The sequence below is a fragment of the Leptinotarsa decemlineata genome, unplaced genomic scaffold (assembly GCF_025532065.1).
Source record: "Leptinotarsa decemlineata unplaced genomic scaffold, Ldec_3_MD MMD2_tig00000008_RagTag_RagTag, whole genome shotgun sequence".
Lineage (NCBI taxonomy): Eukaryota > Metazoa > Arthropoda > Insecta > Coleoptera > Chrysomelidae > Leptinotarsa > Leptinotarsa decemlineata.
In genome coordinates this window covers 6015382-6030195 of record NW_027412537.1, presented here as the reverse complement: position 1 = coordinate 6030195, position 14814 = coordinate 6015382, and the positions used below count along the sequence as shown (strand labels likewise).

General features: G+C 31.6%; 1 protein-coding gene across 5 annotated transcripts in view; it reads right to left on the bottom strand.

Moving 5' to 3' along the window:
- kat80 (katanin p80) overlaps positions 1–14814 on the bottom strand; it is a 108261-nt gene that overhangs the window by 39547 nt on the left and 53900 nt on the right. For all 5 annotated transcript variants that reach the window (XR_012464489.1, XR_012464490.1, XM_074170916.1 and 2 more), the window contains exons 4-7: positions 3711–3770; positions 2482–2627; positions 2252–2423; positions 57–325 (exon numbers count right to left, since the gene is read on the bottom strand). Coding sequence is in view for 3 of the 5 variants with exons in the window: in XM_074170916.1 (XP_074027017.1) it covers positions 57–325; positions 2252–2423; positions 2482–2627; positions 3711–3770 (647 nt within the window). In the remaining 2 variants the exon portion in view is untranslated. The remainder of the gene's footprint in view (positions 1–56; positions 326–2251; positions 2424–2481; positions 2628–3710; positions 3771–14814) is intronic.

Here is a 14814-nt window from a genome sequence, read left to right as displayed (position 1 = left end):
AATGTGGTCTTGACTCATTCAGTACTCAGTTTTATACCATTATCATTTGTACTTACAGGAAGAAAATCGTCTAGATCTAATCCTACTGGTTTATCAATGGACATGGGATAAAAATCTTCATCTTCCTCGACAGGTTTCTCTTCGGGTGATATTCTAGAATTTACGTATATATCCACTGGCGACAGCATTATCGGTTTGACTGGACCCTTTTCTATTATTCTGGCACTATTCAGGTTAGGTATCTTTGATACGTTAGGTACACTTGAGTTACGACTAGGTTTAGAAAAAGAGTTTTTCCTCGATGAATTTCTTGAAGAAACTGACCCTGAAATGATGGTAGATTTGACATACATGTATTAACTTCGATAAAAGGAAACAGTCATATGAGTTTTACTGAACCAAAAATAGCGGTAAAAATAGTTTCAATGAACTATTGAAAACACTTTTCCTACACCAGAACACAAATACTGCCTCTCGTTGCGTGTTTTGATAACCAAGTTAGAACGATTAAGAGATGACTAAGACTTAGTCATTTGTGGGAAAAGTGTTTTTAACAGATTCATTTTATGCTAGAGGTTCTATCAAGTTTCATCAAACTGTTCCACAAATAACTAAATTTGTATGAAAGTATTTAGTAGTATTAAATATAATAATGTATCAATAAGGTTGCCGAAATTAAATTTCTTAAATGAGATACAACGAAGTTTTGGAAAGGGCATATCTAAACGTAGAGGTTATGGAATAATATACAGATAGCAGAGTGATGAAGAGTTTCAGAAAAAAACATCATAATTAACTGAAACATACATTAACTTTATTGAACTCATTGATATTTGAGAAAAATGAATCAAAACTCATCTGAAATTAATAAATCATAAAAAAATAATTGTTTATTTTCATTTACTTCTCTGTTCATTTTGAATTCTCAAATATTAGTCTTTGAAATTTTAGAGACAAACTGTTTTGACCAATTTATCAAATAAAGTTAGTAAGTCATTCACAACTCTCCAAGTTTTTAATTCAGAAAATATGTAAAATTGTTCATTATCAAAATTTATTGCACTTTATTATTAAATGTGAAATGGTATAAAGAATATATAAAAATGTAAAACAAAACTGAAAATTGTGTGAGAAATTATCGATATATAAGTAACTTAAAGTAATTGAATGAGACAAAAAGTAGTGTTTGCATCAGAGTCCCTCTCTTTCAAAGGAGTGTCATCCAATGAGGATTTTGTTTGGAATACATGTATTTTCTCTGTATATTTGTCATTAATGTCAGTTGTCATATGTGGTTGATGTTTACATTGTCCACTTTGGAGTTTTATTTGCTGTTTTTATTGAATTAATTTTTGATTTGGTTTTCTTCATATTTTGTTGAAGTAACCTGAAGAAATAACATGACAACTGACACTAATGACAAATACACAGGTTAGCCAACTCAGAAAAAATCACGTGCTCTAAACAAAATCCTTAACCAAAGCAGTCTATTATATAGGATATTGACGTTAAGAAGAGAATGACGTAATTTTTGGTAATTTTCTGTAGCCAACATAACAACGTTAAAATTTCTAATGAAATGCGTTTAATAGTAATGAAACTAGTAAAATTTCATTTTGTAAGTAGCTCAACTGATAGTAAAATTTCAGACGTTGACGAATCGAAAAAAAATCAGTATTTGTTTTCTTTTCAGAACTAACAATTTCTTTTGATAAGACCTGCATATATTCAATATGCCTAAAGCATTGTCCAAACAGTCTCAACAAATTTGTATTTCAACTAAATAAGTTAATAGTAAGTAAGGTTGATAGAAATAAAACAAATCAACATTACAAAAGAATTTGAAAGTTTGAAATAGTGCACACGTTAACAACGCCGTAACTTGTCATTCTGTGACGTCATTCTCTTCTTAACGTGAATATCCTATACTATTTGTATTGTTGTATTAGATAATGTCGTTAATATGATAATTTTGTAAGTTACTGAATATTGGATAAAATTCAAGTTGTGTAAAATTTCGCCTTTTCTGTGAAGATAATAATTAGGAAAATGATGGTTTACAAATATTGTAAGATGTGTATTGTAAAAGTATCAAGCCTTTTTGGGAGATGACGAATTTGTACAGATTACTGCCAGTGAAAAAAAAATGGAAAATTAGGAATGTATGTAATCGGGAATATACGATGTATGACCTTGAATAAATCATAGCAGGATTACTTCCTTATTGATATTTTCTATTCAATACAATTACCTTTAGTAATATTAGCTTCGGACACGCTGTGCTTTATATTCCCAGCTTTGGGTACCTTTTCAGGCACGTCTTTATAACTACTTTGTCGTTGTAATGCAAACTTCGTCGATGGCTTCGTTTTGTTAATGTTTGGTAAAATATTTTCTCTGTTCTGTTGTCTGTTATTATAAACCTGCAATTAACATTGAAAAAATCATATATGCTAATTGAAATATTGACGGTCCATTTACCTGATCCAAATTAGACTTCGACCGAGAATAGTGCTTGGAATTATCTTGTGATGGGTCATTTTTGTAGTTATTGATGTCGTTGTCAAGCGAGAGAGCTTCAAAACTGTCAGTAATCAGGTCTCCAAGAACTTGGGGTTCTGAGGGATCTGAAATGTCACAAAATCAGTAAGTAAAATAATAGAATAATAATAATCATAAATATGTTTTATTGTCCAAAGATAAACTCTTACTGACAAAGCTTTGGTGTCAATAAGAGGAAGGAAGGAAGAAAGTTCACTTTGAATGTTTCTTAGCCTTTAGAATGAAATATTATTCAGATAGTATTACTTTAAGAATACACAGTTTGCTGATTTTTTTGCCTATACTCTTTTTCTCTGAATCTCCAAGTCAGAGCCCTCCAGAATGGAGTCTACTAGTTTTTCCATCACAGTTATTTATAACTTCATTTCCTTATAAGCGGGATAATGTCCAGTTGGAATATTTTGTGATCTCAGTAGGGCATTCGATTGTTCAAGGCATTTGGATCATGAAATTATAAAAAGTAAGCTGTACAGATTCAGTATATGTAGAAAACTTCACGAGGAATATCGTCTTGATTTGGTGGGTGAGAAGAACTACATCGGGCTTATCAGCTTGTATCAGCCTGAGGGTAGGAAATGAATAGTTTCAATAAATTCTTCATAACGCATTCAATACTTCCTGAATCGTAGGGCAACACCGGTGTATCGTCAATACCGTAAAAGTGCCATAGATGGTAATGAAGCACTTTTAGGACTGCATTGAGTCAGCACTCTTAGGACGCATTGAGTCGCGTTATTATAATCTCTAAGATTTGACTGATTGGATCTTAATATGAATCATCAGCTACACGAAAAGAAATGAGAGCGATATACTTCCTTGCGATACGATGGTAACTATTAGAATGCATTCCATCTGACAGTTCTATCTCAAATGTCCTTGCAGACACAGTTGTATATTTTTCAGGACGGAAACCCAGAAAACAAAATGATATGTATACGAGGTAATATATATATATATATATATATATATATATATATATATATATATATATATATATATATATATATATATATATATATAATTTTTACTAGCTTTTAGTACAACTGACTCACCTTATATAACCAAGTGTATGAAAAATGGTGAATAAACATTATGATTGTTATTATTATACCTCTTTTAAAAAATCGAATATTGTACTGCACACTCACCAGGACTATCCTTTTCTGGTTCCTGGAAAGGCTCTGGATCTGGTGGTGGAGTCCGCTGCACTGAAAGAAAACAGCAGTTAATTTTTCATATTTTCTTCATTAAATAATACGTTTCGATGAAAAATACAACAACCAACATAGGATGATAAGTTTGTCTTTCAGTTTTTTTATTTTTCACACCAAGTGAGGCACCTTTTTTTAATAAAACAATGTTACTTTGAAATCAATACGTAGTTTCCAAAAATTCTGACGAATGCTTATTTAGCAATCAAGACAACAAGAAGTTGTTTAAAAAAATACAAAGATGTTCTGAAAAAGATAATTATTCAACGTATACATAACGGAAGCAAGGAATCGGGTTTTAAGTGTGTATGTTATGATCAGCATTATGCCTGACACAGGCATTAGGCATTACACGGAACATTAGCAGTGACGGCCTTAACCATAGCAAGATCTGTCTATTGCGAAAAGTGCGTACATTGGAAATAGGTATTACTGTTGATGGATAAGAGATAACATCTCCACAGAAATAGATTTTGAACTATAAAATACTGTAGGTATATGAAAATTAAAAAAATCAATAAAAAACAAAGACGTTAAATTTTTTATTGTTGAAAAAATAAGGTATGTACATAAGGCCCTAAAAGATTTACTTACTTAGGGATTTGAAAATGGCATTGGAGAGTTTTCACAAAACTTTAATAGCTTTCAAGAAGAGATGAGTGAAATTAAAATTTTTCGAAGTTTTCAGCCACATTTTGATATATGAGAATTACATTTTAGAATTCTTATGTACTTAATATTACTTTTTTAAATCTAATTTCAATTTTTTTCTAGAAGGGCGGTGGTCCTGTTCGACACCCCTTAAGGTCGCCACTGAACATTAGTAAGCACTTCTTTGTAATCAGACAAAACTTACTGTATTTGCACGTCAAACATATCTTTAAGGTATATCCTGTTTACATAATCATGTTTCATTAGAATAATTTGACACAGCTTTTTATGCCATGCCTAGCAAAGTGTTTCATATATGCTTAACTAATGTAAATCTGCAATTTTTTTTCTTGAAATGGCACTGCTCCATTACTTGTGCCAATAATAAACCGGAGCTCACCATAATTTCCTCACCATGTGTTGGAAAATAAACGTTTTTCGCCATTTCAGATCTTTTGCGACTTTTTTGTTTTTTTTTTTACCTTGCACTAACTACTGTTTCCAATGTTTCGGAAACATAAATCCGTTTCTGTTATTAGAATCTGCACGAACGGTAATAGCTAACAAGCAGTTTTATCAACTTTTCTGAATAATGTCGAATGTTATTTTATGGATTCTGATGACTTTGGCAGATTGCTATTTCCGAAACGTTAAGGACAGTGAAAGATGGTAATATTAAAAAAAAGCGAAGAAAACTTCACTTTCTCCACACATATTTCAAGAAATATTTCGAGATGAAAAAACCTGCCTCATTTCGAAAAAGGTTTGGTTTTCAATACTCATGAAAAACAACATTTTTTTTTAATATGACTGACCGATAAAGTATTCAAAAAACACATTTTAATTGTTAGCTTTCCACCTGAAAGTTCACAAAAACCCAACACGTGTTTCGCTATATAGTATATAGCAAAACACGTTTCGCGGTATGTTTTTTTAGTACTCATCAATTTTTTTAATGGAAACGATGTTTAATTCGGTCTCTTTCAGTTATGCCGTTCGCCTTCTTTTTGCCCTTTGCACTGATGCCTTTAAATTTTGGTATAATCTTTTTTTTTCAATGTTACTAGTTCTATAAACTTTCAAATTCGTTTTCATAATAGTGGGATAACATAAACCTCACTAAACCTGCAAAAAGGATTTTCGTCAAAACGAATTTAACTACATTTTTAATCTGCAAGCTAAAAAAGGCAAAATTTACCTATATTCACCTAACGTGGTTCGACATGATTCTGGATGAAACGGTCGGTGAATGCTACCGGATTGCCTAGCAGTGACGAAGCAGTCTCTGTTGATAGATAAACAACTCACAGTGAGTTGTCAAGGTAGCAAACTCCGATATTATTATTTGAATATTATATTCAAGTAAATAGAACATTAACAATTCAAAATAACTTTTGGTTTCAATCCTACTCAACCGAACACAAGAAACGAATTTCTGTAAAATTTATGAATTATGAATGTATTTTGCCACAGTCAATGGTGAAATTCTTACTTTAGCCGAAACCCAAGTGTTATATAATTCTTTCACAACAATAATTACCAAAATAAACAGAATTTCACATAATTATGGTGGATGGTTTCACATCAGGAACATTAAATGTAAATATTCAACGAGTTTTGACTATGTGATGAGGGTTATGTTGAATATTGGACAATTTTTCTTAACATATAAATGAATTTCATAGTAAAAATTTAGGAAGTTGTAATTTTTTTGTCAGAAACCATCAAAAACAATTTTGAAACTATGCAGTCTAACGACACTAAATTAATTATTATCCTAATTTATTATTACTTATTATTTATTACTGTTTGGTTTCAGAATACATTAGAGTTTCAGTTAGGAGCAAACTCTGATTTGAAGAAAATAATTATAAAATAATAATTTTATGGGCATATTATTAGACGTACACATAAGCTAGAAGCAAAAGCATTTTATTATGTTGGTGACAAATGACTTTTGGCGAGTAATGATGATGGATACACGTTATTTTTTAAATGAATATTTATGTGTAGCTTGTCCAGTTGGTCCAATTACTTAAAATTATCGATATATTGCTACCAAGTTTTTCACGTACTGTATACGTATTCATAATAAATTATATATTTGTTGTACATTGTTTGATTTCTATTCGCTAAAGAAGGAAATCCAAGCCCAAAAGCGACTGTTTCTCCAAAATACTTTCTGATGTTCAAAAAACAAGGTGAATTTTCATTTTTCTCAGCGATTCGCTTTTCATCTCCTCATCGTCGCAAAACGCCGTCCTTTCATGGGACTCTTCAATCTTGGGAACAGGAAAAAGTCGTAGGGGTTCAAATCTGGTCAATACAGTGGCTGAGGCATGATTACGGTATTGTTTTTGGCAAAAAATTACGAACATTATCGTGATGCAGGAGCCACAATACCGGACGATTTCTTCGTATTGCTTCTCGTAAGCGGTGCATAACTTCAAGATAATACTCCTTATCGACCGTACGACCATTTAGCAATAACTCCTGGTGCACTACGCCACGTAATCGAAGAAAACAGTAAGAAAAACATTGACATTTGATGAAACTTGGTTTACGGTCTTGTAAACATTTTTATGACTCAGAGTACACTGTTAACATATCAATTTTTACGCAAAATTTGATAAACATAATCGCTATCATCTTGCAAACGTACTTTGCCCTGTGAGGTATACTCCAAGGGTCAAACTTGGAACCTCATTTTCATTTTCAAGAGTGGAGGGCACTTTCAAATTCGAGCGTTTTTATTTTTTTCTAATGACAAACCAAGAAAAAATTGATGAATTCAACACAGGAAAAATATTACATTTTTCACAGACTTTCTACCATAAAAAAGTCGATACCTGTAAAGAGATTTAAAAAATATCGAATAACTTCTTCTTAAGCCTTCTGAATGATTAAGTGTATAATTTGGATTGTGATTGACTGCTTTTGATACATGAAAAATTATCTTTCTAGATTTCATAAAAAATTAAAAATTGTTTGAATATAATTATGGGAAAACGGTTCAAATTGACTGTGTTTTCATATAATTCGTATTTAATATGGTATACAACCTTCTGAATTATTTTTAATTGTAAAAAATCTGACATTACCTTCTATCTATAAGTATGGTTGTTTGTCTTTGTGAAAAAACAGAAATCTAATTTTGAAGCCAATTCAAGGTCACACTGATATCAAGCTGAAACAATTCTGAATGCCACTAGAAAATACCATATTGTGTTTTAAAAGCGTATATCTATACTAAAACCAATAATGATTGAGAGTAGAAGTAAGCCCAGTTGACAGCAAATCGGGGGCGTGCTTATTAATTTTTGAGAGGGTTAAGAATGAAAGAAAAATTCTTAATATAATTAGTTAAAATATTCATACACATTTTTTATTTATTTCATTAAAACTTTGCAATATCGTAATTTACCTAATCGTTGTAGTCATTAGGTGGGCCTTATGAAAACGGAGTAATAATAGTGGTAATTATAGTAGGTACCAAATAAATTAACAATATTAATAAAAAACACAATATATATATATATATATATATATATATATATATATATATATATATATATATATATATATATATATATATATATATATATATATACAGTGCCACCGATAAAGTCCGCATCAAATGGGAAACTTTTTTATTTATCGTATTATGTGAAATTTGATTTTGGCAGTAGATTTTGCTTAAGAAATGATGTCAAATGGCGTCTACAAAATAGGTCACGTGATTTCCTTAACCTGTCAAAATTGACATTTAAAAAAAGAAACATCGAAAAATGACATTATTCTTCAAAATATCCAAAAATATCAAAAGATAAAAACATTTTCTTTTGTAATTTTATACCCACACACCAAGTTTCAAACCCATAATAAGTATTTTATATTTTCACTATTTTTCCGCATTCCTGCTTTTTCTACTTATCAAAATTTAAGCACACCTGTACTAAATCATTTATTTTAACTAAACTCGTCACCGAATTTCTTTTTTTGTAATATAATAATATTTTAAGAGCCTCTTTGATGTTAAAAACAAATTTTGAAAAATAAAAGTTGTCAAACTTGATGCAAAGTTCATCTAGTTTCAACGGGGCTTTCCAAACTATACAGTGCTTGAGTTTTTTAATGAGCAAATGGCTTCACAATATGAATTAGAACAAAACGGAACATTAGGAAACAATATCTTAGAGTGTTTATTGTTTTTTTAACAAAAAATACAGTGGAATTTAATCTTAATTAAAAGGAACTGAAAATAAACATGTACCTATACCTAATAGCAAAAAAACACGAAAAAAAGACTCACGACATTAAATACACTACATTTCTGTATGTCTTCCATCGCGTTTTATGCAGATAATTGTCCTTCTTGATACATCTTTTATTGAGTTGCTGATACTCACAGGGTTTATGTTTAAAATAGAGTTTCTAATAACAGTTTCTAGGTGATTCACGTCACGAAAAGGTCTTTGTTTATAAACGATTTGTTTTAAGTAACCACACAAGAAAAAATCTAGTGGGGTTAAATCTGGCGACCTAGGTGGCCATATTTGCTCCATATTTCGCCCAATAACTTTGCCCCTAAATAGTTCTAATAGTTTCTCTTTGACTTGTCTTGAACTATGAATAGGAGCCCCGTCACATTGATACCACAGACTGTGTCTTATTTCAACCGGCATATTGTCCACTATATCACTGATCTCAGTATTTAGAAATTGCAAATAATCCTGAGAAGTTAAATTGTGTCTAAAAAAGAATGGTCCCATTACCTGATTATTTAAAACACCGCATCACACATTTGTTTTAAATGAATATTGGTCCCGACATTCTATCACAAAATGAGGATTTTCCTGAGCCCACCACCTACAATTCTGGGAACTGACTACGCCGTTCGATGTGAAGGTAGCTTCGCCGGTCCATAGGATTTTGTAAGGAAATTTTCTGTTTGATTCTACTTGTCCTTGGTACCAGAAAGAGAAATTTAGTCGAACATCGAAATCTTTTTTCTTTAAGGTATTTATAAATTTGGGTTTGTAGGGTTTGAATTTATTTTTATGTAAAATTGCTCTTACGCTTTCTCTTTTAACGCCAGTTCTATCTACAATATTGGTAATACTTGATTTTCCCTGTTCGATAACATCCAGGCAGACAGCCAACTGAACCTCATCATTATTGCGTGATGGATTATGACGTTTTTTAAAAGTATTTTCAACTGAACCAGTCAGTTTAATTTTTTTTTAAATCCTACTTACAGTGGATTGCTGTACATGTCTACCAGGATGTCTTGCGTTAAAAATATCAGCCACTTGTCGATGCAATGTGTTTTCACCACAAATTAGCACAATTTCAATTTTTTCTTATAACATATTATTTTAATTTTCATACATTACATTGAACTAACGGGCATTAATTTATTCAGTGACAGTGACGTTTTCTAAAACACATTATGTAGTTTCATCCATTTTATGCATTTAGAAACTTGAGTTTCTAACAAACTGACCATACCACACAGTCCCCTACGGCTCTGAGGAATGATTGATTCTCTACAGCCCCCTACGACCTTAAAGATTGTTTCTCCATTTTCACAGCCTACCAAGTTTTTTTAAATTAGTGTTGTTAGCGGAGTAGGTAAATGTAAATACTATGAGTTTTTTTCTTTTATTGAATGGGCTTCAAGAATCACGAAATGATGTTTCCTAATGTTCCGTTTTGTTCTAATTCATATTGTGAGGCCATTTGCTCATTAAAAAACTCAAGTACTGTATAGTTTTGAAAGCCCCGTTGAAACTAGATGAACTTTGCATCAAGTTTGACAACTTTTATTTTTCAAAATTTGTTTTTAACATCAAAGAGGCTCTTAAAATATTATTATATTACAGAAAAAGAAATTCGGTGACGAGTTTAGTTAAAATAAATGATTTAGTAAAGGTGTGCTTAAATTTTGATAAGTAGAAAAAGCAGGAATGCGGAAAAATAGTGAAAATATAAAATACTTATTATGGGTTTGAAACTTGGTGTGTGGGTATAAAATTACAAAAGAAAATGTTTTTATCTTTTGATATTTTTGGATATTTTGAAGAATAATGTCATTTTTCGATGTATCTTTTTTTAAATGTCAATTTTGACAGGTTAAGGAAATCACGTGACCTATTTTGTAGACGCCATTTGACATCATTTCTTAAGCAAAATCTACTGCCAAAATTAAATTTCACATAAAACGATAAATAAAAAAGTTTCCCATTTGATGCGGACTTTATCGGTGACACTGTATATATATATATATATAATAATTTAATAATTTGATAATAATAATTTTAATAATAAACAAATAATAATACAAATAAACACCAACACAGAACATCGCGAAAGCAGAGTTTGTATGCGATGAAACTGCCAAAATTTTCGATTAAAAAAATATACGTATTTTATGAAATAAACTATAGCAACAAACAAAAAAGAAATACAGAAGAAATAATCTAGACAGTAAATAAAACTTTTGTATGTAGTAGTTAATAAAAATAATAATAAACAAAAAGAACTACAAACCATTGCAAACAACAGGATTTGCCAATACAAAAAAAAGAACAACATACTATGTTACTAGGACGTCAGGCTCTTAGTAACAAATTAATTTGATGTCGTTCGTCCAAAACGAATTTTTTAATTAATTTTTTAAATTTTTTAAAATGTTCTGCCTGTCGAATGGACTCCGAAAGTATATTATAGGCTCGACTAGCTGAATGCAAATGACTTCGATGACCAATTGTTTTGAGTGTCAGTTCTGTTTTGATCAATTATTTTACTTTACTTCTAGTGTTATGTACATGGTCTATATAATCGTGACGTTTATGTTTATATTGAAAATACACTAACTGTATGTAGTACAACTGACTAATATCAAATATTTAAGCCTCTTGATAAAGAAGGTTTGTAGGATACAACATGTCTCTTTTAAATATTATTTTTAGGAATCTTTTTTGTAGAGATATATATATATATATATATATATATATATATATATATATATATATATATATATATATAACTATATATATTCACTATTGGGTTGCAGCAATTGATAAGTGAACTCTATAACTATTCTCAAGCTTTCGAGTAACTTAAACTCATCATCAGGGGTACTAGAAAATACAAATTACAAATTTTTGATAATAGAATATAATATAAATGTAAATGTACAAATTTTCGTCTAATCTTCAACCCCAGATTCGTCACTCTTGCTACCGCTAGCATCAAAGTAAATTATGATTGGTTCAATATTGTGTTCAATACGGTTGTCTACGTCCCACATTTTTTGCTCCTCTTTTAAAACATGCTGCATGCATTTCTTCCAGTCTTCTGCAGAAACAGTTCGAATAGCTTCTTGTAGGTGATGTCGCACGTCCACTAATTTAAATGTTCTGTTTTCTCGTGCCACATATCCTTTTACTTGCGCCCAGATTAATTCTATTGGGTTTAATTCGCAGTGGTATGGTGGTGACCTTAAAACTGTAATTCCACGACTTAACGCCATTTCATCCACTGCAAATTTTTTATATTTGTCTGTGTGTAATTTTGTTAGCTGAAGTAGTTCTGCCTTTAAACTATCTTTGTTATATTGGATGTTCTTAATAATTAACCATTCTTGAATTGCTGCTTTTTTCCATGATTGTTTCGTTAATGGTTCTAAATGTCGGCTATGGTATGGGGCATTGTCCATGACGATGACAGACCCAGGTTCCACAAGTTGAATGATGCCTTCAAACCATTTTTCAAACACCTCCGCATTCATCTCTTCATGATAGTCGCCTGTTTTCTTAGATTTAAATATTAATTCACCATTTGGTAAAAATCCACTGCCGCTTCCTATATGCGTAACTATCAGACGACTACCTTTTCCAGATGGCTGTTTTAACCCAACTGACAAACCTTCAATAAAGGCTTGTCGTGCACTTGTTATATTACCATCCTGCCATACTTTTTTGGCCGTATGTCCTTGGTTAACCCATGTCTCGTCCATGAAGTACAATTTTCTTTTGAGCTTCCGAAATTCGTCAATTTTTCTTAGATAGTTTCTTCTCCATGCTATTATTTCTTGACGTTCAATGAGAATGCTTTTCCTGTCAACTTTTCCGTACGTAAATTTCATTTCGTGTACAAGTTTCCTAAAAGTTTCTTTACCCATTTTTGGGACCGATTCATGATCGCTAAGTGCCTACAGAACTGTTTGTAGTGTGGGCAGCTCATTTCTGAAAAAGAAACTGTGAATAGTTCTGCGTATACTGTTTTGGCTTCTTCATCAACTGTGATTTTTTTTCGTCCGCTACTAGTTTTTGGCGTTTGTACGTCCCCATGAATTTCTGCTTCTCTTAGTATTTTGTAAATCGACGATTTTGGTACACCGGTATAATCAGAGCACATATCAACTAATTTATCTTTTGTAATTGTGGAACTTAATGATGTAGAAATGCCCGGTTGGTTATTCGGAGGTACACACGTAGAATTACAGCACATATGCACAAAGTCATCTTTTGGTGGCTGATGATCTCTTTCAAGACAGTGAAATACTCGCAGTACAATTTGTTTTTCTCTTACTGACCGAGACTCCGACCGTTTTACCTTTTTCGACGTGGAAGGCCCGACCGTGTCTCCCATTTTTTGAGTAGTTTGAGAACGGTGTAGAAATATAATTATGTAACGCTTAAACACTTATTAGCACTATTATTTTCACCAATTGTTATCACAACATGTCGATTGCTGACTAACTTAACTGTAAAACGTACAATTCACGCTGTATAATTCACAAACCAATGATACGCTCATGGCTGCAAGTACATTGGTGAGGACTGTAACGATGAGATGGAAGTTACGGTAAAGTGACAAAGACAGAAATATCGTTGCGTACAGCGTTGCCACTAGTTGTAATAAATATCTAACACTATATAGAAAATAATGAATTTTAACTGATCAGTAATCAGGAAATGTATAAGTATTACTCATTACAAGCTCATTACTGATTTTTGTCATAAATAATACCTTTTAATCGTACTAGTATTGTGTATTATCTATAATTTGCCACAACCTACAACTCTACTGCTTACTATATTTTGATTCTGCTATAAACTGGTAACGTAAAATTTAGATATGACAACGCGCTTTACTCTCAATCATTATTGGTTTTACTATAAGTGTATACTTGTTCGATAATTTCAAGTTTTCAATAATAATCTGAAAAGCTTATAAATTTCAATTAAAAAGTTCAGTGGAATTTTCGATTTTCTAATTCTCAGATTTCCTCAAAAAATTAAATTTTCCTAAAAACACCCCACTTTGATTGTATAAAACTGGCATTATTATATCCTCAAACCATATTTTTCTTGAAAAGGTGAGGAATTCCTACAGAGAACTTGTAATTTTTTGTTACCCAATTCCGTTTCCTAGAGTAATTTAATAATGCAGCAAACTTTTCCAAACATCAACCGCAATATTCCAGTTTTCAATTATTCACAGTCACAAAAAAGATTAGTAACTAGCACTGGTATCTTGGTGCGTTAGGTATCAATTTAGGCAACCAATAAGTAATAATAAAACCAATACTAATATTGTGGTTTGCGGTGTCAAAAGAATATTTTCAATTATAGTCTTGGCTTGACATGTACAACTTTGCATGGTTTGTAGGAGTATCTAGCGAGAAAAGACCAATAAAAATATGTAATTCGGATATTGAAATATTAGTAATAAAGCATCATATGCAGATGAAAATATACAGGCTGATTCACGGTGGATGGCACATTAGACGTTTTCTGGTGAACCAGACAACGGATCACTTTGAAAATTTAATGGAGGGCATATTCGGACATTCTCTAGCCAACTAAAATATTTTCGACAATGCGGTGTTGCCGCTTCTATTAGAAAGCAGTAGCAACTTTGATTTTTCAAATGGAACACTCTGTATATAATATTATTTTTGGAATCTCCAACAATTGCCCGACAACTTTTCTTGATATTTCCCTATACCTATCTGTTACCGTTTTCGAAATAAAAATTAATTTCAATTTTTTCTTCGAAAATCATGACTTCTAAAAATGCCGATAGTAGTTGTCTAAGGCCGCTTGAGGACCTCCCCCCACCATTTGACCTTGTCCTTGAATGACGTCATATGACCTTCAGTTACGTGTCAGATGATATGACCTTGATGATAGGTGTCGACCTTGAGATTTGAGTCTGTTCCTCAATATGTGACCTTGAAGTTTGGTCTTGAAAGATACCTCATGATCTTGCATTATGCACGTTCAATATGACCATGCGATTCGACCTTGAGATTTATCCTTGCTCAATACGTGACCTCGATGTTAAACCTTGAAAGATGTCACATCATATGATCTTC